Genomic DNA, 21648 nt, shown 5'->3' with positions numbered 1-21648 from the left:
CTATACATTTACAATCTGTTTTTAAGTGAACAAGGAAACAAAGCAACAGAATTATATAAAAAAAAGAATCTGCATAAAATACTTTCTATTGACAACAACTGATTATATTATGCCATAAAAGGTATAACTTTTTAGATAATAAAATAAAGAGATGCATACCTTTAGGGCCCCTACAAAGCAAGCATAAAATGAAAATGTTACGGCTGTATAATTATAGTAGATGTATACTGTATAATCCTACTGTACATTTCCCCTTTGGCAGGATCATAAACATTAAGAGTCCATACTTACTTTAAACTTTAATCTTCAAACAGGTTTACCTGTTAGACTACAGGAGGAATGGGGCATTTATATATATTTAAAAAATATTTTTTTAAATCGTCAGTTCACAAACTGTACAGAGATACTGTACATCAAATACCGAAGGGTGTTTACACAAGAACTTTAATAACTTGTAATTTTTCATACACACATATCTCGAATTTAAAGTCAAAAAATCAATGCAAAGAACAGTCATGTAGTGTCAAATCCTGACTTTTATTATTTCGTCTATTCGATGACAGGATCGAATATGAAGGATTATTGATACACCTTATTGTGACGTGTAATGTGGCCGACTACTGACTTTACTTGTACTTGTTTTGAATGGCTCGTCCTAATTCAGAAGATCACAGGAGATGAAACAATACAGACCGGTTAATATACACCCCCCCCCCCACCCCCCCCACAACACAAAATGAAAACACAAGTACATGTGCGCAGTCCTCGGTCACGTGCGGTAAAGAGCCCCAACAGCACGGCTGGGCTGAAATAGGCCGATAGTCTTCGGCAGCCAATAAGAGATGTTTATTCGGCCAGCAACGAATTAAATGCTGAGAAAGTGTCCAATCAGAAAGGAGTAAGGGGCGTGTTCGTATTCTGATGTCCGCACTGTGTTTACTTCCGCCTGCCAGGGAGACGCGAAACAGAAGGAGACAGGTACACAAAAGGACCCACGCAAGGTCTGTATGAGACATTTAATTTTATTTTATTTCTAGACATCTCTATTTATAGTTGAGATTCTATATCGTGATTATGTGTGTTGAAGCAAATGGCAATTTGTCTTGCCTTCGTGTTTGACAGCTGTTTCATCAATGCTAAAGCGTGTACGTCATAGTTATTGTCATATTTCTTTTTTTTAATATTAATCCTTTATTTAATCAGGAAGTCCCATTGAGATTATAAATCTCTTCTACAAGAGAGACCTGACGTGTTATTAAAGGTAATTGGCTAATATGTGCTTTCAGGTTACAAAAATAGATTCAACAGAGACATAAATCTATTTGTGTTCACCTTTATTTATAATAAAAATATTAATAATTTGACTACACGCTAAAAAGAGCATGCACGGTAGTTTTAGGCTAAATACTACGTGTCTATTATTACATAAAGGTTATTATAATCTATGTAAACTAAACTAGATTCTGAATCTCAGTATTTTGAATTCTTCGTTCGAAAGTCAAAAAGTATCATTTAAAATTATTTCAAAGGTTTTGTTATTTGTTTGGCTTGAATTACTATAATAATATTAATATTAACTAATATTAACTGAAAAAAAAGTATTTAGCAATTTATCTTGGCTCTTTTTGTTTGTCCCTGAACACAAAGACAACTCCTTCCCTCCAGGTGTGGTGTGACAAAATTGCTCTTTCGTTACAGCCCCCTCCCGCTGAAATGCCTTTCTTGGGCAAGGACTGGAGGTCACCTGGTTGGAACTGGACCAAGACAGAGCATGGCTGGAAGAGGATTTTCTTGTACGGACATGAATTGGGAGAGAACAAAAGAGAAATACACTTAGAAGAGTAAGACACCTATTTATATCCGTTAACAGTATCTTCCTTAAATCTCATTTTCTTGCGAGATCTGTTTACGTCTTTACATAATCAGTCAAAATCACACTCTTCAATGACCAAATTCAACATTTTAAAGTGAGTTTGTCGAATTATTATTGTTATTACTCATGTGATGATGATGAATATATTATTGGACAGAATGTTGGAGCAGTACAAGTACAGTCAAACAGTAGCATCTGTTACAGTACAAGTACAGTCAAACATCCTGTCTAAGAGGAGCATTTCAAAAAGCCCTTTGCGGTCTTGTTTCCGTTGAAAGTCCTTGGTACATAAATCATCGACATGTAACAATACAAATAAAAATAAATTACTCCATTGCTAATGCCGAGCAGCAAACCATATTTTCTGCAGGATACTGACACAGTCAAACTTTAACTTGTTACTGTTTGTGGAAATGTGTTATAAATTGAGGAAAATGTGAGGACGCAGGGTACGCAGTGACGCCAGTGGCCCTCTCATGGGGGCCTCTTATGTAGTTGTACTGATAAGGTCAGATCATTTAATTGCAAAGGTAAAGTAAAGATTCAGTCACATGGTATCAGGGCCAGTCTTTGCTGAGGCGCTTCGCATCCCACCATCGCAGCCTGCAGACTAGAGAATGGGGTTGGGTTAAAAGGGGAGTCATTTCACAAAATCAACTTGTCAGTCGTTCCTGCTAACAAAAAAGATGAATATTTATAAGGATGTTTTATCTTTGATGTGAAAATATCTGAAGTATGGAGGTTGAATTTCTTCTGCAAAAATATAGCCTTAAAGCAATAACACATGCTCTTTGTTTTTTGAACACATGGCATGCAACCCGGTTGTAATATAACTCTTGTAACACTGAATGTTTTATGAAAACAATAGAACCAAAAAGCATGGTTGGGAGAGCTCACTTTCTCATTTGCAGGGAATTTGTTTAATTTTGGGGAACAGGCCAGCTGGCAATGAGTCGCCACATTCAGGCGACTCACATTCACATTTGTTTTTCTTTATGAGTCACCTGAATTTGTATTTCTTCACTTCTTTGTTCTGATTGTTCTGGTAATCTTAATCTGATGACTTTAAGTCATCTGTTATGTAATGCGTTTCATTAGAATTCTAAAGGCGTCCATCCTCATTACAACAAAGTAATAAAATTCATTTGGATGGACGGATGGATGGAATCAGTTTTGGGTGTAACTAGCAACTACTGCTGGCTTCTAGCAGCATCCATCCAGCCATCCATGCATCCATCAATTTTCTGGTAGATGAGTCGATCATCTTCTCGTTGCGGCTCACGGGTGTTGCTGCAGCCTGGGCTAGCTGACAACGGGCGGGAGGCGGGGCACACCCCGGCTGAGACGCCAGCGCATTGCGGCTTCTAGCAGCGTCTTAATAATTCAATGCAGCTACATGTATTTAGCAAAAAAAAAATACAATAATTGTATTAGGTTTTTCGGTACAACATCTGGGGAGAAGAAGATCCATGAATAAACTGTCTGACCAACTTGTTTGGCTGCTTGAATGTAGACTTTTCAAAAGAGTATAACGCTACATCGATGGCTGCTCGTAATAATACCTGCACGATATGGCTTCTTCTCTATTAATCAAAAAGAATACTGCTTGACAATAATACAGTAATAAAATGTACCAATCTGCCCATGGCAACACCACCAAACCTGCCGTGCATTGCCACAGATTAGTGAGGTATTACCCTTACACTTTCTCATGTGGCCCTCGCTGAAAGAGGTGAGAAGCATCATCGTCCTAACGATCCAATCAGGCACAGTGAGGCGGGCTCATGGCTCACGGGTTCGTGAGCGTGTTGTTGGGAGACTGACTCATGCTCAGACAGTGTGTGTGGTGTCTGACTGGTATTGATGGGCATCGGGGTGCCTGTTGGTGATATCTCCCTCATGTCACAGTGTCGCCCTGTCTCTCAGCTAACCTTGCAATTCAACAGAATCTCACATGAGCTTTTTTCCAGCAATCTTCTTATGAAAAAAAGCAAGCAGCTATTATCTTATCTATTAACTTGGCCGCTCTCTAAATGCAGCCTCACTCAGAAGAAGCAGCACATGCATGCATGCATGCCCGGCATGTTAGACAGCGTTACACACAAGGAGATAAACTCATGTTGTTCCTGACATCATGCTAATGCTGTCTCTTAATGTGTCAGATTCTGGTAAATTTAGCGACAGCTGCTGTGAATAAGGGCCTACTCCCTGCGAGGGTTCATTCATCTGAAGCTGATTGAAACAGTCTAATTTAATGTGCTTTGCTAATGTTGTGTTGTGTGAGGTCTGCTTTTGGCTCGGAGGGCTCTGGATGCAGCAAGTACAACAAAAGCAGGTTTGCATTCCTCATTTTTAAATCGTGGCAGATCACTGGTCTCGCATGTGTGTTTGAGTGTATACTTTTGCAATTGGATGAATGGTTAGAGATGAGGGTTAAACGCAGAGCCTATTCATCTCAAACTGGTTAACTTTATGTTCAAACCAAAAAAATAAGATGGAGCCAAACTTATATGAGCTCAAATGTTTTTGTGCTGACATCAGCCGGATGGTGACTGAGACATTCTTCAGCTCTTCTCCATTTGTTCTCAAACGCACGTGAAGAGAATTTAGCAGAGTAACAGATCTGTTTTCAGTGAACGCTGTGATTTTATATGAGGCCCATAGATGCTTATTTCTTACTTCCAGTCCAACTGGATTACAGTTTATTTGACCGTTAGAGCAGCAAATGCCCAAATTTTGAGGAGCAATGATCAGGAAATATTTGATATTTTGGGTCGTAAAAAATGACTCGAGAAATCAATCCATTGACAAAATGATTCCCCGCTCTGAGTATGTGTATTCATTGATCAGATGTGGTTGTCTTTGTAATCACCGCTGTTGGATTGTTTGTCTGTCTGTCTGTCTGTTAGCAACATAACTAAATTTTTTACGGAGGGATCTTGATGAAGTTTTCATTAACATTGCAGTCAATGGAGCTTCAAAATTTATTCCTCAGTGTCTCTGATGATTATTGACCGATGTGTATGGAATTTGACACAGGCATGTAGGATGGGGACCTCTATCTCACCACCGAATTTAATCCGGATTGGGTTGTGGATACTGTCGCGATACAAAGAAATCTGTATTTTCCCCACTTAATGGAGGCTTTTTCAAAAAAGTAATAGCTTCTAAAATATGCATTTAATTCACTCTCCAAAAATCACAGTCATATAGTGGAGTCCAATTTGCAAAATGTCTTCTGGATCTGATTTAGAAAAATATAACATTTTAACGGTCAAAAGTCAATTTACGGATTTAAAAATCAGTTAATGATCCACATCAACTCTGATTCACTTTTACTTTTCATGGTTGGTGTGTAAAGATCAAAAACAATTCATAACCTTTTGATGATGATCCAGATCACCATGTGGACGGTGTAAATCCAATTAAGAGAGGAATGAGCTGCTTGGCAGAGGTCTGAGTGCTTTTCAATTTTTATTTTCCTTTATATTGTTAACATATTTTAAAAGAAATTACATTAAAAAAAAAGTATCAAAAAAAGACAGCCAGATGGACGTCGGATCCTTTGATGTCAAGACTTTAGTTTTGATTTGTCAGCTGCATATTCTGAACAAGCGCTGATGCCTCATAGCAAGACGGTCTGTGTGGAGTAAGCGTGTTCAGGACGCAGAAACACACAGTCTAGCTGAATACAATACACTATGAAGTCATTTCATAGTGGTTGGTAACTGTAGATGAGAGGGATGAATCTGGCGAAGCGTGCCAATAAGGATGGCTTCGGTTTTGGAGCTATTTAATTGCAGGAAATTGAGGTTCATCCTGGTGGCTCGGTGGCGCAGTGGTAAGCACTGTTGCCTCACAGCGAGATGGTCGCGGGTTCGTCTCCGACTTGTAGGCCATTCTGTGAGGAGTTTGCATGTTCTCCCCCCGTGTCTGCGCGGGTTCTCTCCGGGTTCTCCGGCTTCCTCCCACCACCAAAAACGTGCAGCCTAGGCTGATTGGTGACACTAAATTGCCCATAGGTGTGTGTGGCTGGTCTGTGTTGCCCTGCAACTGGCGGCTTGTCCAGGGTGTCCTCTGCCTCTCGCCCGTTGACTGCTGGGATTGGCTCGGGATAATGGATTAAGCGGTTGGGACAATGAATGAATGAATGAGGTTCGTCCACGCCTTGATCTCCTCCAGGAATGAGGTAAATGTCTGCTGTGTTTCCTGTATCGTTACTGACCCTCTGCCATTTTAATGTCGCATCTTGACCTTTCTGGCTCCCGTCAGGTCTAGCTCAGCTTTAAGAATATTCAGATTTGTGCAAAATACATCTGATTAAGATTAAGAGATTAAGATAATATTTTATTGTCCTTGTAATGTTGGTGGACTTCTCCACTTCCCAGCCCGAGGCCCAACCAATGAACGCTTTACACTTTACAGCACATTGTAATTACATGGTAACTCTGGTGCCACTTGCATGCATGTCATTAATAAATTCCTCTTGTTCTTGTTCTTGATCTGTCCAAACAGTCTCTCTACGGAAAATGAAGAAAATCTGTTTGTTGGGGACATGTGTGAGCTGGCCAGCACAAAGAAGAACAAAGAGCTATACAACAGTAACACCAAATCTCAATGTGAGTCCACACACGGGGCAAGAAATCAATGGGTGTTAAGATGTCGGATATAAATCATGGCTGCGCAGATGCTTTGTGATGCGATGCAGATGCTCAATCTTGTGGATAAATCCATTTATTTTGGTGAAAATAGAGATAGAATTTTATTTTGGCATTTCATGCCCGTTGTACCATACTTCCTCCAGTGTTGTGGTAGTATTTATTCAAACAATTAAACCCCAGCTGGCACCGTGTTTTCTCTTTTGAAGGCCATAAACTATTATAGTTTCATTCCAGGGAGTCTGTAAGTGTATAGACCTCATGGGGAACTCATAATGGAGTTCTGTTTGTGGCTTGTGTTGTCACTAACGACAGCACATTTATGGGTCTGTACATGTGGCCTCCAGAGGAACACACTTCTTCATCTAACCATCCCAGTTGTGTTGCTTAACTCTTCCATTCAGTCATGCTGTTGCTGAGTGCCCATTTGCAGATACATAGGAATGCAGTAAATTAACGTTTACAGTCTATCCATGAATGAGTTAACAGAGAAAGAGACGAACGTTTGCTGTGATCCATTTTATGGCAGCAAAGTCGCATATTTGCAAACTGAGAGTATGTGAGAATGATCAATCCAGGATTAAAGCAGCACAAGTGCAGCTGGCAAACACATCTGGAGGGCATGTTAAAACTGGATGAAAAGAACCATGTGACTTTATGAAGTAATCTGACTATCATTACATTTGCGTTTCCCTTTGAATTACTGTGCTTCTTCGATGTATTCTCACTCTTAGATATTTCTAAGCCAGTAGGCTTGTTTTATTTTACAGGTTTATGTCTACAATACTGCTATTACCCGCTTGGGAGGTGAGACTTAGGTGTGTAGCATAGTTACCTTGGTGATTTGCACTGGAGTGAGACAGGCCACTAACCAGGCGTTCTGACCCTGAAACTACAATGGAGCTGTGAGGGATGCTGGCATCTGATGTCCCATCTGTTTGGCCTGATTGTCAGCAGGACGTAATCTCTGACATGTCATACCGATCTGACATTCCATCGGCCATTTTCCCTTTCAAGATTGGGTCATCGCATGCCATCTCCTTTGAGTCTTCCCATCTCAACAAATTCTTGATTCATTTAGAAGATGATTAATTCTAATTTTGTCTTTGCTACAGCCGTTTTCAAAATTTCAGTTTGGATTTCTACAGTACAGGAGAGGTACAAAATAAAAAAAACCAAGGGGCTTTGGGTCATTATTGTGATTGGTCATTGATTTAAATATGATAAATATGATTGCCGTGCTTGTCTGCAACCATTTGCCATTGATTTTAACCTTAAAGGGCAGCAGCAGTTTGTCTGTCCCAGTTTGACCTTAGATTATCATGAAAGTATACATTTAATTACTGCAATTTGGACACCAAAGTGGATCTATGCATTCATTCATTCATTCTCTTGAAGGTTACAATCCGTAATTGCCTCATCTTCAGCCGCTTATCCGAACCCAGGTCACGGATTTATCCTGGAGCCTATTCCAGACACCAGGCAGGAGGATAAGTCACCAGTTTATTGCAGGGCGGCGTAGAGAGACAGACGCACATTTATAGTGACCATTTCACAGAAGCTTCATGCTTCATGGAGGTAGGAGGAAGCCAGAGAACCAGAGAGAACCCACACAGAAAACACGCAAACTGGGCACAGAAAGGCCCCAGGTGGAATTGAGCCAAGGGCCTTCTTGCTGTGAGGCAACAGTGCGACCCACTGCGCCACCACACTCTCCTGCATCTGTGCAGTCTTTAGTGATTCCGATTTAGGATTTAGCTCAAGCTGCAAAGCAATATTTTGTACTATGACTAACTAGGTGGAAAATAAAGTTTTCTCTTGTCCAGTTGTTTTCAGGGAAAAATGGATCTACGTGCTGCGAGGCAGCACAAAGGAGGTACGTGATGTGGCCATCGGTAGAATGGTTCCAGATATATTTGGTAAATAATTATTTGATTAAATGGATTTGTGTGTAACTGCATTTTTAACGTTTAGCGTCATGGATATTCCACACTTGGCGAGGCTCTCAACCGTCTAGACTTCTCCAGTGCCATTAAGGACTTGAGAAGGTTCAACTATGTCGGGAAAGTGAGTGATAATGATTGCACATATAGATCAATAATTGAAGTTGTTTGACAGGTGGCATAACTGAAAATATTCCTCTTTCTTTCCCTTTCTATTTCTCACAGCTTTTCCAGATAATAGCCAAGTCTGAGCTGCCCAGTTTGAGTGGAGCTGCCCAGAAAAACTATTTCAATATACTGGAAAAGATTGTACAAAAAGGTAAAGAGACTTGGAAGAATCAGTTTAGTGACAGGACTGGTATTGCACTAATCCCAGAACCAGTAGGACCAGTGTGCTCTGCCTGATGGACAGATTCTCGTCTGCATATCTAGAACTTGTATGATAAAGTCATGCAGTTTAAACTGTGGAGTGTTGAAAACAGTGGAAGTGGAACCTCGGTTCTCGAACATAATTCGTACCATTATATTGTTTGAAAACTGAAACTATATTTCCCAAAAGAAATAATGAAAACTAGATTCATCCGTTCCTACGCATCAGATAAATGCCCATTTACTCCACCTTCTTCCACGTGTCTTCGGTTCGCCTCGGCTCCACTCGTGTGTTCGAATTCCGAAAATCTATTGGACTTCCGAGGCATTTTAAACTCTCAAGTGTCGGGGGAGGCGGTTAGATTTTCAGGAAGAGAAGTATCCAAATGCAGAGTCGGGAATGTTTTGCAGAGATATGTACTCTTCTACTTCAAAGCTAGTTTCAATACTAGTTTGTAGTTTTCTGCAATCTTTTTTTGGTTATGCCTAGTACACATTCGAGTAGTATTTGTTCATGTTGTCGCAGTTTCACTGCTTGTGTTCCTTTGTTGACATTTTGACACTAGTTCTCGAGGACCAATACAATCCTGGCCTCATCAGGGAGCTGCTGCACAATCTGAACTCAACATTGCAGAATCTGATGATCCACGCTGGCAGGTGTGTCCTGGTGGGGAACATCAACATCTGGCTGTGCAGACAAGAGAACATTCTCATATGGCAGCAGCAGCTCGACAGCCTCCAGATCCACGAGGTATATAGGACGCATCAGCGTTTTTCCCGAAAAGCACCTCCAGAATAGATTTAAGATGAGTGAGGAACATGAATTATACAAACCATTCTAGAGCACCTAATTTATATTAGTTTAATAATCATTACTTAGAAATGTAATTAGAAAAACACTTTTTTATTGGAATGATTGTTGAGTCTCGCTCTGACTTTAACGTGTTGCTCCTAATTGTCACTTCAGCAAATGTACAGCGGGATGTCATTCAACGACTTGCCCCTACACATGCAAATCAAGATCCTCTTCAAGTTGTCCGATGCCCATGACGTCGTTAACCTGGGACAGGCCACGCCCACTCTCCAAGTCCTCAGCGAGGACACGCTGGTGTGGAAGAAACTCTGCTACTACCACTTCTCAGACAAGAAGGTGAGAAAATAACACAAATGACTGAATTTAACAAGGCAAAGAAAGTTCATGTTTTGTTTTAATTAATTTTGTTTGGAATAGTAATAAAAAATAATATATATAGCGCTTCTACACACTCAAAGACACTTTACATTGCATTATTCATTCACTCCATACTTTGGTGGCGGTGCCTGGGGTAGGCTGACAAATCGCCGCCGTCGGCCCTCCTGACAACCACCGACATTCACTCGCTCACTGCATTCACACAGGCAACGTGTGTGAAGTGTCTTGCCCAAGGACACAAGACAGTGTGCACATGTGCGGGAGTCGGGATTCAAACCGCCAACCTCTCGATCATAGGACAACCCGCTCAGCCACCTCACCGTCACCGTCGTCCTCAACATTCTGCAAAATATCCTTTTCTTAAAGGATAAGGGCGGCTGAGTAGTTCACAAGTTTGACCAAGAGAGAGCAGTATTTCCTCAATTGTCTCTTTTTCTCGACGAATCTCTCGCCCTAAGATACACAGTATATACTATCATATACACGTTATATAAGCTCCCACTCAGCATTAGATCTTATTGCACTTTACTGCCCTGTGTTCAGCAGTACCTTAATTCTGCGCTTCCATCCACGTGTAGTTCTCTGACAAGTTGGCCTTAACGAAGAGCGACAATGTGGACTGGAAGCTGATGTACTTCACCCTGCAAAAGCATCACCCAAAGAAGGAACAGTACGGCGACACGTTGTATTATTGCAAGCATTGTCATATCCTCTTCTGGAAGGTAAACAAACACACCAGCAACACACATTTGTACCACATTAGAAATAACCAGTAGCTATCAGTGGTAAATGATCGGTTGCACATTACCTTTTAGGAAAATAACAACCTAATCATTTTTAATAGATTGGTTTTCGTCTGTAATTGTTAGGTTTTTGTAGAATAAATGACTTTGTGTACTTTATAAAGAGGTGCTTCTCACAGACCTAGTATCAGTGAAACTGCACATGGGTCAGACATCAGAGTCTGTTTCTTGTTCCTTTGCCGAATAGACAAAACATCCTTGATCATTTGGCGCTTGGGGAAGTAAACTTCGCTCCAATCTCACAGTGATGTCTGTCTCTTGAAAGCACAAATCCCAACTCTGTACCGTAGATTTGGCTTCCTGAAAAATCCGCCTTGACATTCCCATTCCACTTTGACCAATTACAAATGAAATGTCAGGTCAGTGTGAGATGATGCAGCTTCACTTTTACAATAGTGGTGCGTTTAGTCACCAGCAGAAAATGGCAAAGGTAATCTAATCTCTGCTGTCAACAATGGATACTGTGAATTTCTTTAGTCATACATGCGCATGAGACAGACGGAGGTCAAACAACTGATGCGTGTCCTCAGTGACATCTCATCATCAGCCAACTAGAAGGCAAAGAGTTTTTGTTAATGACCTCTGAGGAAGACTAGTATTATGGGAGTATTTATCCCATAATCTCCTTCAGTGGGTCCCTATGTGTTTTAACCACTGCCCTCTTTGTACCCCTCTTTTTGCTGGTCTCCCTTCCTTCCTGCTTCCTTCCCTGGTTCCTTATTTCCCTGATTCCCCAAGGATCGCCACCTGACTTTGTTGTTCAAGGTATTTCCAGTCCCTTCGAGCCTCTGTGTTCCCTCGTTGCTAATCTCTTTTATGTTTCCCAGACGATCTGATTCATAATTGAGCTTTCTCCCATGTGTTCATCTTTGTCCCGTACCGTTCACGGTTTCACTTAATGCCAGCACGATTTGCTGCTCTCCGTGTTGGCGACCTTCTATCGATGCTGTCGTTTAGTTGAGCACAAATGTTTCTCTGCGGACGCCGGCGTTCATGATGAGGTCACACCAGCCATTTGTAAATTATCATCGTGTGTCGTGGAGCATGTGTCAAATCCTCTCGTGTTTTTTTCACATTTTCAAACCCTTCTAAAGTTCAACTTAAAAATAGCAAAGCTATCTCGACGTTTGAACTACTTTGTTTGATGCAGGGAATTTTAATTTAGTAGCACATAAATCCCTATTTGCTTAATAAGTTCACTGCGTTTGATCTCATGAACAGCTGATGATATGTTAGCAGTTAGCTGCATGCCTGGCGGCCCCGCCGGCCTCCTTGGCCCATCTTTCTAACATTCTGTTTGTCGTGTTCCAGGACTGGGGCCATCCATGCACGGCCATCGACCCAGACAGCTGCCTGATCCCCATCTCTCCACAGCACTTTATTAACCTCTTCAAATTCTAGATCCTCCGTGTTTTTTAAGCGGAGCATCCGTTTCCCCTCACCGCCACCTCAACGGTTTCTTCAAGACCTCAGTTTCATGTACCCAAATCCAAAGGGCTGCACATACGACTCTGTCTTTATTTCCTTTTGCACGTATGTTTCTATATATAATGTAAAAGAGACTAAACATGATTTACGATTTTTCAAATGTTAGTTGTGGGTTTTTTTTTATTTTAATTTCTCGCCTTCAGAATAAATAGGTGTTCTTGACAGCTGGCGAAAGGACTTGTGTCGTGTTTTCTTGAGAAACTGACGCAAGGGAAGACATTTGCAGCATGGCAGAATAATATGAAGCGTGTGTTTATTGTTGTTGTCTTGTGACGGGTTAAATGGTGGTCTTTTCCTGCCGTAATTGAATGCATGTCACACTAGAGTCTGTGTTTACATTCTGTGTGTTGTCTTTTTGCTAATGCTCTGTGTACACTGGAAGTAACACTGGAAGAAAATAATGTCAAAGTTGTCTTTTGTCCCAGCTGTCAACGGACAGAGTAAATACGAAAAAAAAAAATATTTATAAGAAAAACATTTTGTATTCTTACTCCGACTTTTGTAAAAAAAATATTTTTGTTGTTGCTGTTACTGGTATTACTGTTATTACTTTTATGGAACTATCTCTAAATAATAATAAATATTTCTTCAAAACCCAATTCATGTTCATTTTACTGTGCATTACAGAGAATATCTGAGTTTTGTTCGCTGTTTAAAAATATATTTTGCACTTTCTGTAATCATCTGATGAAAGGAACAAATAATCAGATCCAGACAGTCCAACTGAATATTTATTTTGCCTGATCAAATGCAACCACATTTTAAAGGGTACAGGAATCCATAAAGGTGGACCTGTACCTGTGTACAATGAAGTGGACTTCATGCCAGACCGATTTAAACAAGAGGAAAGAAAGACCAGAAGCATCGAGTGTCTCACTCACTTTAAGAGTTGCTTCCGTCCCACACAGACATGCGCAGTGGAACTGACCGGCTACAAGTGTTTTCCTTGTTGGTGACACTATCAAGGGTCACTGGTTTGCAACTGGAAACCAGGAGGTCACTTAACAGCCGATCTGGTGACGTATGTTGGGTTGACGAAACTGATGAACAGAGGGCGATTTTGTTTGGTTGAAAGGTCCCAAAAACAACAAAACACACACACGGTGTCATTCTACTGATAAATGGTGCAGAGGCAAAGAGACACAAGGAGCAACTTAAGAGTCTGAGGTTGCTTTCATTTTTAACAACCCCCCCCATGTATCAGCGCCACACACTCCCAGCACAGCAGCAACACACCAGTCCTCCTCTGTGATGCCAGCTGTGACTCACTGAAACAGACGTCCATGCAGACGCTTGCTTCCTGTCCACCTCGCCTCTCACTGCAAACACAATCATCGATTGCTGAAGAAGATGAGTTGCTGTTGCTGCATAGTTCAGTAGAGGGTATAAAATATAGAATCATCTATGAATTGTGCAACGAATCACAGAGCGAGTATATTACAGTAGATTAAGGCTTTTATTTCTAGTTTACAGCATACGCCAGTGATTTAAAATGAAATCCCATAATCCAGAATTCAACTACAGAGACCGGAAGAGATTTGGTTTAGGTCTTCATCCTGTTGAAGAGGAGAGGGGTCATTAAAGATTTAAAAAATGGCTCTATTTAAACCCCTCCCATGTGCTCTCCGACACGATCCCCCTGCTCATTCTGCTGATGCCGGCCAGCTTGACTTTGGCGAGGGCCGTCCACTTGACGCCGGCCGGCAAATCCTTGGAATCCGACAGGTTAGCATAGCGGGAGGAGTCCTCCTCCAGACCCTGGCCCGCCCAGGAAGCCAGTTCCAAAGGGAGGCCTAGCGAGTCAGTGAAGGACACTGGCAAGTCACCTTTCTCGCTCCTATCCACCGGGGCTTCGTCTGTCCCAGTCTCGGCGATGTTCTCCAAGCAGGGCGGTTCCCAGCCCTCCATCTTCTCCAGCTTTTTGGTGGGTGAAATCTGCCTCATAGTCATGGTAACAGTCTCCCAGAAACAATGGCTCTTCTCTGGCTTGTCCTTCTTTTCCTTCTCCTTCTCATCATCCTTGAGTTTTTTGTGAGACCTTAAGAGATATACAAAATCATATAAAAAACAGGTGCTCAGGGTGAATGTTTTCACCACCACACAAGAGTGAGACGTTCACCTGACCCCAAGCCATTGTATAGATATTATTTTGTATATTCCTAGTTGCTTATCGCATCACTTCCGTTCCACTTCCTCAAAGGTTCTTTAAGACAATAGCTGCTGGCAAAAAGACGATCCATCGAACATTAACGAGTACAAGTGGTCATACATGACTCCCTTATTTCTAACCAAGAAATATATATAATAACCAAGTATTCCGCTAGTCTCATTTCACCATTATGCCCTCTGAGTAACCCCCCCCCCCCCCCCCTCCCCTGGTGTTCTGAACCTGGGGGGTTCAGAACACCACGCTGGTAAAAACACCAGCATCTTTACACCCCGTCTTTTGTGTCTGCTTTGCAAAGCCTTGTGACTGTATGAATTGTTGAAGTGGGCCCAGATACCTGGAAAACGTGGGGGAATGTGACATGGAAGTGTGGCGGCGTGGAGTGGACAATGGGAAGGCCAGACTAATGATGACACCAATTTCTAGTCACATCACTGGTAAGAAGTATTTAGTTTAAAAAAAAAAACTTGCAGTGTCCTGTTTTCATCATGTCAATTTTTAATTAGATGCTAAAAGCAATGAGAAAATATCTAGAAATTGGATGTTTAATGAATTGTATTGTGATGAAACGTCTTCATGTGAAAACACAGCGAGCGCATGATTAATTGATGGTGTGTGTGTGTGTGTGTGTGTGTGACCTCACCCTTTGTGGGCAGGCTGCTTAATCCCAGTCAGCAATAGGCATTCATCATCTTGGGAAGAGAGCATCTTCTTCTCCTTTCTCTCTTTCTTGGACATGATCTTTTTCACCCGGGCCTCCTGACAGAAACCAGCAAATGAGAAATTGGATTTCAAACTCGTGTGTGTGTGTGTGTGTGTGTGTGAACCCAACACATAAATGTCTCAGATCCTCAGGTGGATTTGAATTCCAGACCTTCTTGCCGTGAGAAAACGGTGACTTATCATCCCTGAGGAGGCTCATCTCATAAAGCCAGCTTTACAGGAATTTAGAAAAGAAGCCTCGTGTCCAGATTGATGAATGTGCATTTTTTGGAAATTCTGAAGGCCTCCCTTGAAGCTACATCTTCTACAGATCTATCGTCCCTTCATCATATCTAATCAGGTGCACTCTGTTTTTCTTTTCTTTTTTCCTTCCTTCAAGGAATAGTTTGGAAACATACTTTTCCTAAAAAATTGAGACAATGCGAATAATTATCTCGTGTTCGTATTCCTAAATACGGCCTTACTGTCACCAGACAATCAGCTTAGCACAAAATTTACAACTGGAATGTGTCAAGCATAGCTGTTAGCATGTCCGACAAGTGCTGCAATTAATCTGCTGTCCAGAAGCTTAAACTCAGAAATGAATAATAAATATCTTAAAATAAAAAGCACACATTTATTCATCATGTTTTTCTAATTTTTCAACAGAGTCCGTTGTAGCTGTTGAATAGCATATTAAATGTCACTATAACGCTAAACAGCGACACGTGTGAAAAAACATTTACATGTGATCTTTGTGTGTGTGTGTGTGTGCGTTTGTGCTTCCATCTTGTTATGAAGTTTTCCTTTGAGGATGTTTTTTATGGACTGAAGGGAAAGTATTTAGAGATTAAGAGTTTATTGTAGCATGTTCATTTGCGTGAAAGCTTTCTGGAAGACAGATAAAGTGGTTAAAGTTCAGATAAATAAAATTTAAATGCATCACAAGATTGTTAACATTTCTCACTTTAATAAAAACGTGACCGGAACAGAGTTCTTCAGCCTGCGTGAGTCTGTAATTTGAGGCATCTGACTGCCCAGACCTTAGCGGGGGGGTTACGGGACGGTTCACTGGACCTCATGGGATTTTCCTGCACGATTCCTCTAGAAAACAAGCTGAAAATCTTCACCTCTGAGCATCTGAAGCGTGGGAGTACTTTAGACTGGCGCTCGACAAACTGGACGTCCTGTTGCATAAATGCAACTTCTGTGTGAGCACTTGTGAAAACACCAGAACAAACAGTACTTTCTAGTACATGTAGAATGTTAATTATTTACTTATTTATCTCTTTATCTGTCTGTCTCCTTTGTTGGTTGCTGTATTTATGTATTGTTGATGGCCAAACAAAGCACTTATACACACACACACACACACACCAGATTAATGTGTGCTGTGTGCTTCTCACTACTGCCGGACGTAGGAAGAACCTGAGCGGCATCGACTTGGCAGGAACGTTACACCACATTCCAGTGGAAGTCTCTCCTCTCCCGCTTAAACTCCCTGGATCCCCCCCCCCCCCCCCGTCACCTTTGAATGCCTCCCTCCTCGTGCAGTTTTCCACCAAGCACGGACGTTGCACCTCCAGATTAATCATGGAACAAAGTTTTGGCTCGGTTTCTCTCCATGCTTGGGAAGAATTCCCAATGTCAATTGCCAAGGTTATGATGTTTACTCGGCTTTGCGTCTGGGCTGACCTTAGGTTACCTTTATCCAAACATTCTCAGTACTTGCAACATGATGTGATGAATGCATCTCAACTTTTGTGACCTTGTGGTTTCTTTGTTGTTGTTGTTGTTCTTACATGCAAAACACCAACGTGCAAGTTTGATCTCTCTGTGCAGCAGACCAGAGGTTGTGGAAGTTATAACCAGCAGGTGGGTTTAAGGCAAGCCGGAGTACAGGAAATAATGCACAGTCGAATGACATAGTTTATACAGCATGATCTCATGCAGAAGAGTTTGACTCACAATTATGCAAGCTTCTCATACTTAAATATAGAGTGGGTTACAGGAGGCAGTCGCTATTATTGATCATCTGTAATTTCATCTCTCAGTGTCACAAACACACCTGAAGACAAGCCCATATAAATGTTTCATCTCAGTTACAGCAGCCAGTCTATGTCCAGCGCTTTGAACGTTTACTAGCTGGAATGGCGATTCCTTGCTGATATCTGCAATGTGATTTATTTTTCTGAAACTAATCATTTTGACTCGTGAGCCTCAATGCAAATCAATGCATGCATGCATGTGTGCCCATTCAGAGTGAATTCATTGTTCTCCCCAGCACAATGAAGCCGAGCATCAGTCAAACTGGAGGTAAACCAAGCTGCTCTCTGAGGCTCGTCGTGGGTGTGTGTGTGTGTGGGGGGGGGGGGGGGGCTTTACCTACAGATTCATGCCTGGCAGAATAATAGAACTCTTACTGAGCCACACTTTTTTCCATCCATACCACAGAGATGGAAACTTGGTAATTAAATAGGCATTTGGAACATATCGCCTGCTGTGTTTGTCTGATCCAACAAAACGTGTTTTTTTTTTAAAGAGCAAGGAGGTCCTGTAAAAGCCACGGCTTTAGTTATATATCCCTCCATTTTATTGTAGAGCCGCTTCAGCTGCTTTTGTGGGTCACAGGTGTTGCTGGCGCCAATCCCAGCTGACTACGGCCGAGTGGCAGGGTACACCCTGGAGGCGTCGCCAGCGCATTGCAGGGCGCCACAGAGACAGACAACCACTCATGCACACACTCACTCCTACAGACAAATTTGGAGTGACCAATTTACCTAAGATGGATGTTTTTATTGGTGGGAGGAAGCTGTAGAAAACCCAGGCGGGCACGGGGCGGACACGCAAACACAGATCGGAATCGAAGCCAGAACCTTCTCGCTGTGAGGCGACGGCACGACCAACTGCCCCACCTTTAATTAAACATGTACAATTCATAGCTAAAACGTCGCTACAACTAGGAATACGGGGGGGAAAACCATTGAGTACCGGTAAGTGTACTCTACTTGAAAATATATCGTGCACTTGGAACAAGTACAGGCTCTCTCTTGCTGACTTCTCTGAAGAAATATCCGGTTCATGGAAGAAACGAAATGAAATTTCAGAAGCAGCACAAGGAAGCTTCTCCAAATGACATCAATCCAATATGAAGCACAAATCCAGGATGTCAAACTGACTCAGGATCAACAGCAGGTAAAAAAAAAAGAAGAAGCTCATAATGGGTTATGAAACATCAAATCACTGCGGCAGAAGCCATGAAATTTGAAATCGTACCCACTTTGTTATGCTTTCCAACAGAAACCCTTATTCCCAACCTTATCCGCTGCATTAGTTGTGAAAACATTTTGGCTCTAAACACTGTTTTTTCTTGCTTATTCTCTAAAAAGCCATTCATCCCTCTCATATTTTCACGTCTAACTCGGTGCATTCATTTTTTTTATTTGGGCCAAACCAGAGTTAGTAGTTCTTGGAACAATGTAAAGACAATCCAAGACGGCTTCAGGGTTTGGATTATACGATAAAATTACATTTACTTTCTTCTTCTTGATTCTGTAAGAGCCCTTTTTCCTTCATGTTTAAAGCTCTGAAAATAAAAATCTGATATTTTCCAAAAAACAAATCAGTCAATCTAATCCTTTTTACCACAATAATTAATGGCAACTGTTTTTCCTTGCATCCATTAGTCAGGCCCAACAAAACTGGAATTCTCTTTGTTTCAGAGCAACGCTATTCTTTTACTAAAAGCAAAATATATTTTTATAGATATAGTTACTGATTGGTCGAATGTGTAAAATAAAGGTAGCTACTGAATCACTATTAAACATGCTGCAACAACAATGTTGACCCGTGACTACGGTACCTCCAAAGCCACAAACCCAGCATGAGAATGAAGAAAGTCTGAGAGGCGGAGATGACTGCAGTCGACCCTGGACGGATTTGAGAGGGGTCAATTTTTGTCACCAATCAATCTACCGGTATTGTTGTTGAACTGCATTTGGTCAATACATTTGGATTTCGGCTTTGCTTATGTAGGGTTTTACCAAACCGTCGGCGTGGAATCACGTCGTGGAATCCCATCTAACACGGGAATTCCCTACACTTACGACAAATACAGGCTTTTTAGGCATCCTACAAGCACGTCAGTGGTCTTTCAGTAGTTATTTGTTTATTTGTTTCTATCATGTAAATAACAAAAAATAAAAGTGATAAAACAACAAGCCAAAACAAGATATAATATATATATATATATAATAATAGTTATGCTAAGCTAACCTGCTGCTGACTATTATTCATAGAGACAACTATAAGGAATTACCTCTCAGTATGAAAGTGAATAATGAGGAAATGTTTATAAAAATGTCAAACTATTCCTTTATTTTTCGCTGAATTGTTTCAGTGCTGAAACTTTAAAACATAAAGATCACATGGAAATGAATCACTGTCACAGAAAAAAAAAATATATATGCATTGTTTATTGCGACATCACGAATTTTTAGCAACAGCTTTGCTGAATTTTGCATTTGCACTGGAATTTGCGTGTCCTAACGTGAGCATAAAACAAACCGATGGTGGAAGAGATCGTAGCCTTGCACAGCATCGGCGCAGTCTGCAGCTATTTTCAGCCTTGTTTTTCTTCCACCCGTTATTGTTCCCATCCAAAAAGATCCAGCTCCTCAAAAGAATGCTGAGCTTCCTTCCTTTCTCCAGCATGGGCAGCCCTATCCTTGCACACAGGCACACAAAATATGTCCTGTGACCTGCATCACCTTCGGCGCATGCCGTAGACGTCCGGCAGGAAGGCGGCGAGCGTTCAAAGACAAAGCATTTTGAGTAGTTCAGGTTCACACAGAAAATCCAGGCATTTAAAGTGCATCCGTGTTGTTGGCACAGATTAGAAGAGGTCGCATTTTGCTGTCACGCACAATCTAGGGCCACATCATGAAATGTCTGGGTCACAATCACAACTCACCACAACACACATGTCACTGGTATCAGTTTTAAGGCCACTTTGATCGATAAACTGTCCATTATTTGTTACATGTCAACACGGCTTTCATTCACTGATCTAGATTTGCGCATATTTAGATAATAGTGTGCTTAGTGTGTCTTGCAGTTCACTGGGTGTGGGAAAGTTTAAAACTATGCGGACTTATCCTTTTTTCCATTTCCTTTGAACGGCATCGAGCGCACGGCTCCAACGTGTCTGTTTTGGGATGAGGATAGTATTACAGAGTTTGTGTGTGTTTCAGGGGGCAATAATAAGTCGTGTGTAAACAGAGTTTAGTTATGATGTTTTGCTGTTTACCTTAGATACTGTCGAGATAGCTTCCTCCTCCTCTTCCTCGCCTTCTATGTCTTTTCCCTACAAGACACAGGTCAGAGGTGAGTCAACACCAACAGTGTGTGTGTGTGTGTGTGTGTGTGAAGGCTTTCCTGTAAAATGCTGAGCAGCCCTTTAAAGCATTAATATAAACTCCCGGTGTCTGGAGGGTGGCATGGAGGGGAGGGTGAGATGGAGGGAAGGATGGCATGGAGGGGAGAATGGTATAGAGGGGGGGGTGGCATGGAGGAGTGGGGTTGGTGGATGAGGGGGGTGGTTGGATGAGGGGAAGCTACTGAGCACAGATTTTAACACGAAAGAAAACACCTTCATGACCTTCAGCAACAGAACAGACGCTGCACTGGTAACACAATGAACCTGTTTCTGGTTCCATTGTGAGCCTCAGCACTTTTTTCATGCAACCTTTATAAAGAGTCATTGTCATGTCATTGTGTTTCCTTCTTTACATGAGGCTTTTTGTTTTGGTAAGCACTAAATTTTGCTATATTTAGCAGCAGCTTGCTGGAAGTTCATCTACATTCATTGTTTTCACACGGTGGTCTGTCCCTTTCCTGTCCGCAGAATGGCATAAAAGCAAATGAGCAAACTCTTCCAAATGTTCCTGCCTTGGAGGGTCGTCACTGTTTGTTCCTTTGCTCCTGAAACCACATTCTTGGCCTTAAAAGGAAAATAATGATTTCTTATTTTAATCTTTGGCCAGCCTTGGTCCAAATTGATGTCATCATGGCCACGTTAAACTTCCATTCCTGAGACATATTAAGTTTGAATTAGTCTTAATTTATTTAGAGTTCATACTCTTTTGGTTTATGTATACCTTCTGAAGAAGAACTTTTCCCACTCAAGTGGCCTTTTTCACTGACATGTAAAAATGACAAAAATTACATTTTGCTGTATTTTCATATGTTTGTGTTTACATATCCACGTGCACAGGGCAAAACAATCAAATCAGTAAATTCCTTCTCATAAACGCATCAACAAATCTGATTTGCCTGTAAAAATGTAAACATTTGGCTTAAAGTTGCTCCACAGGCAATCACAAGACACAAGACAAGATCATTTTGTAAAATGATCAAAGCTGTGAGGACTTCTTACATGGAACGAGGAGGAGG

At 41.4% G+C, this 21648-nt stretch overlaps 2 protein-coding genes across 2 annotated transcripts; one reads left to right on the top strand and one right to left on the bottom strand.

Annotated features, from left to right (window-relative positions):
- The first annotated feature begins 1713 nt into the window (after positions 1–1713).
- On the top strand, positions 1714–12782 carry LOC137915163 (F-box only protein 25-like). The gene is made up of 10 exons (XM_068758604.1): positions 1714–1841; positions 6389–6492; positions 8358–8407; positions 8506–8598; positions 8700–8793; positions 9410–9594; positions 9811–9993; positions 10614–10757; positions 11577–11603; positions 12150–12782. Exons 1-10 carry the CDS (start codon positions 1714–1716, stop codon positions 12237–12239), a joined length of 1098 nt encoding a protein of 365 aa, XP_068614705.1. The 3' UTR covers positions 12240–12782.
- A 1143-nt stretch (positions 12783–13925) lies between these two features.
- LOC137915161 (testis development-related protein-like) lies at positions 13926–20560 on the bottom strand (the record flags this gene model as incomplete). The annotated part of the gene is made up of 3 exons (XM_068758602.1): positions 13926–14364; positions 15137–15252; positions 20504–20560. Coding segments are annotated over 3 exons (612 nt in total), but the record flags the coding sequence as incomplete, so codon positions are not given.
- Positions 20561–21648: the final 1088 nt, after the last annotated feature.

The sequence above is a fragment of the Brachionichthys hirsutus genome, unplaced genomic scaffold (assembly GCF_040956055.1).
Source record: "Brachionichthys hirsutus isolate HB-005 unplaced genomic scaffold, CSIRO-AGI_Bhir_v1 contig_321, whole genome shotgun sequence".
NCBI lineage: Eukaryota > Metazoa > Chordata > Actinopteri > Lophiiformes > Brachionichthyidae > Brachionichthys > Brachionichthys hirsutus.
The sequence above is the reverse complement of the archived record's forward strand: the minus strand, read 5'-3'. Positions and strand labels throughout refer to the sequence as shown.

Excerpts from the sequence above, each read along its gene's own strand:
- LOC137915163 (XM_068758604.1), top strand. The coding sequence starts at position 1,714 with ATGCCTTTCTTGGGCAAGGACTGGAGGTCACCTGGTTGGAACTGGACC. Across the intron at positions 8,408-8,505 it reads TGCGAGGCAGCACAAAGGAG|CGTCATGGATATTCCACACT; the intron begins GTACGTGATGTG and ends TTTAACGTTTAG. Across the intron at positions 9,595-9,810 it reads ACAGCCTCCAGATCCACGAG|CAAATGTACAGCGGGATGTC; the intron begins GTATATAGGACG and ends TTGTCACTTCAG.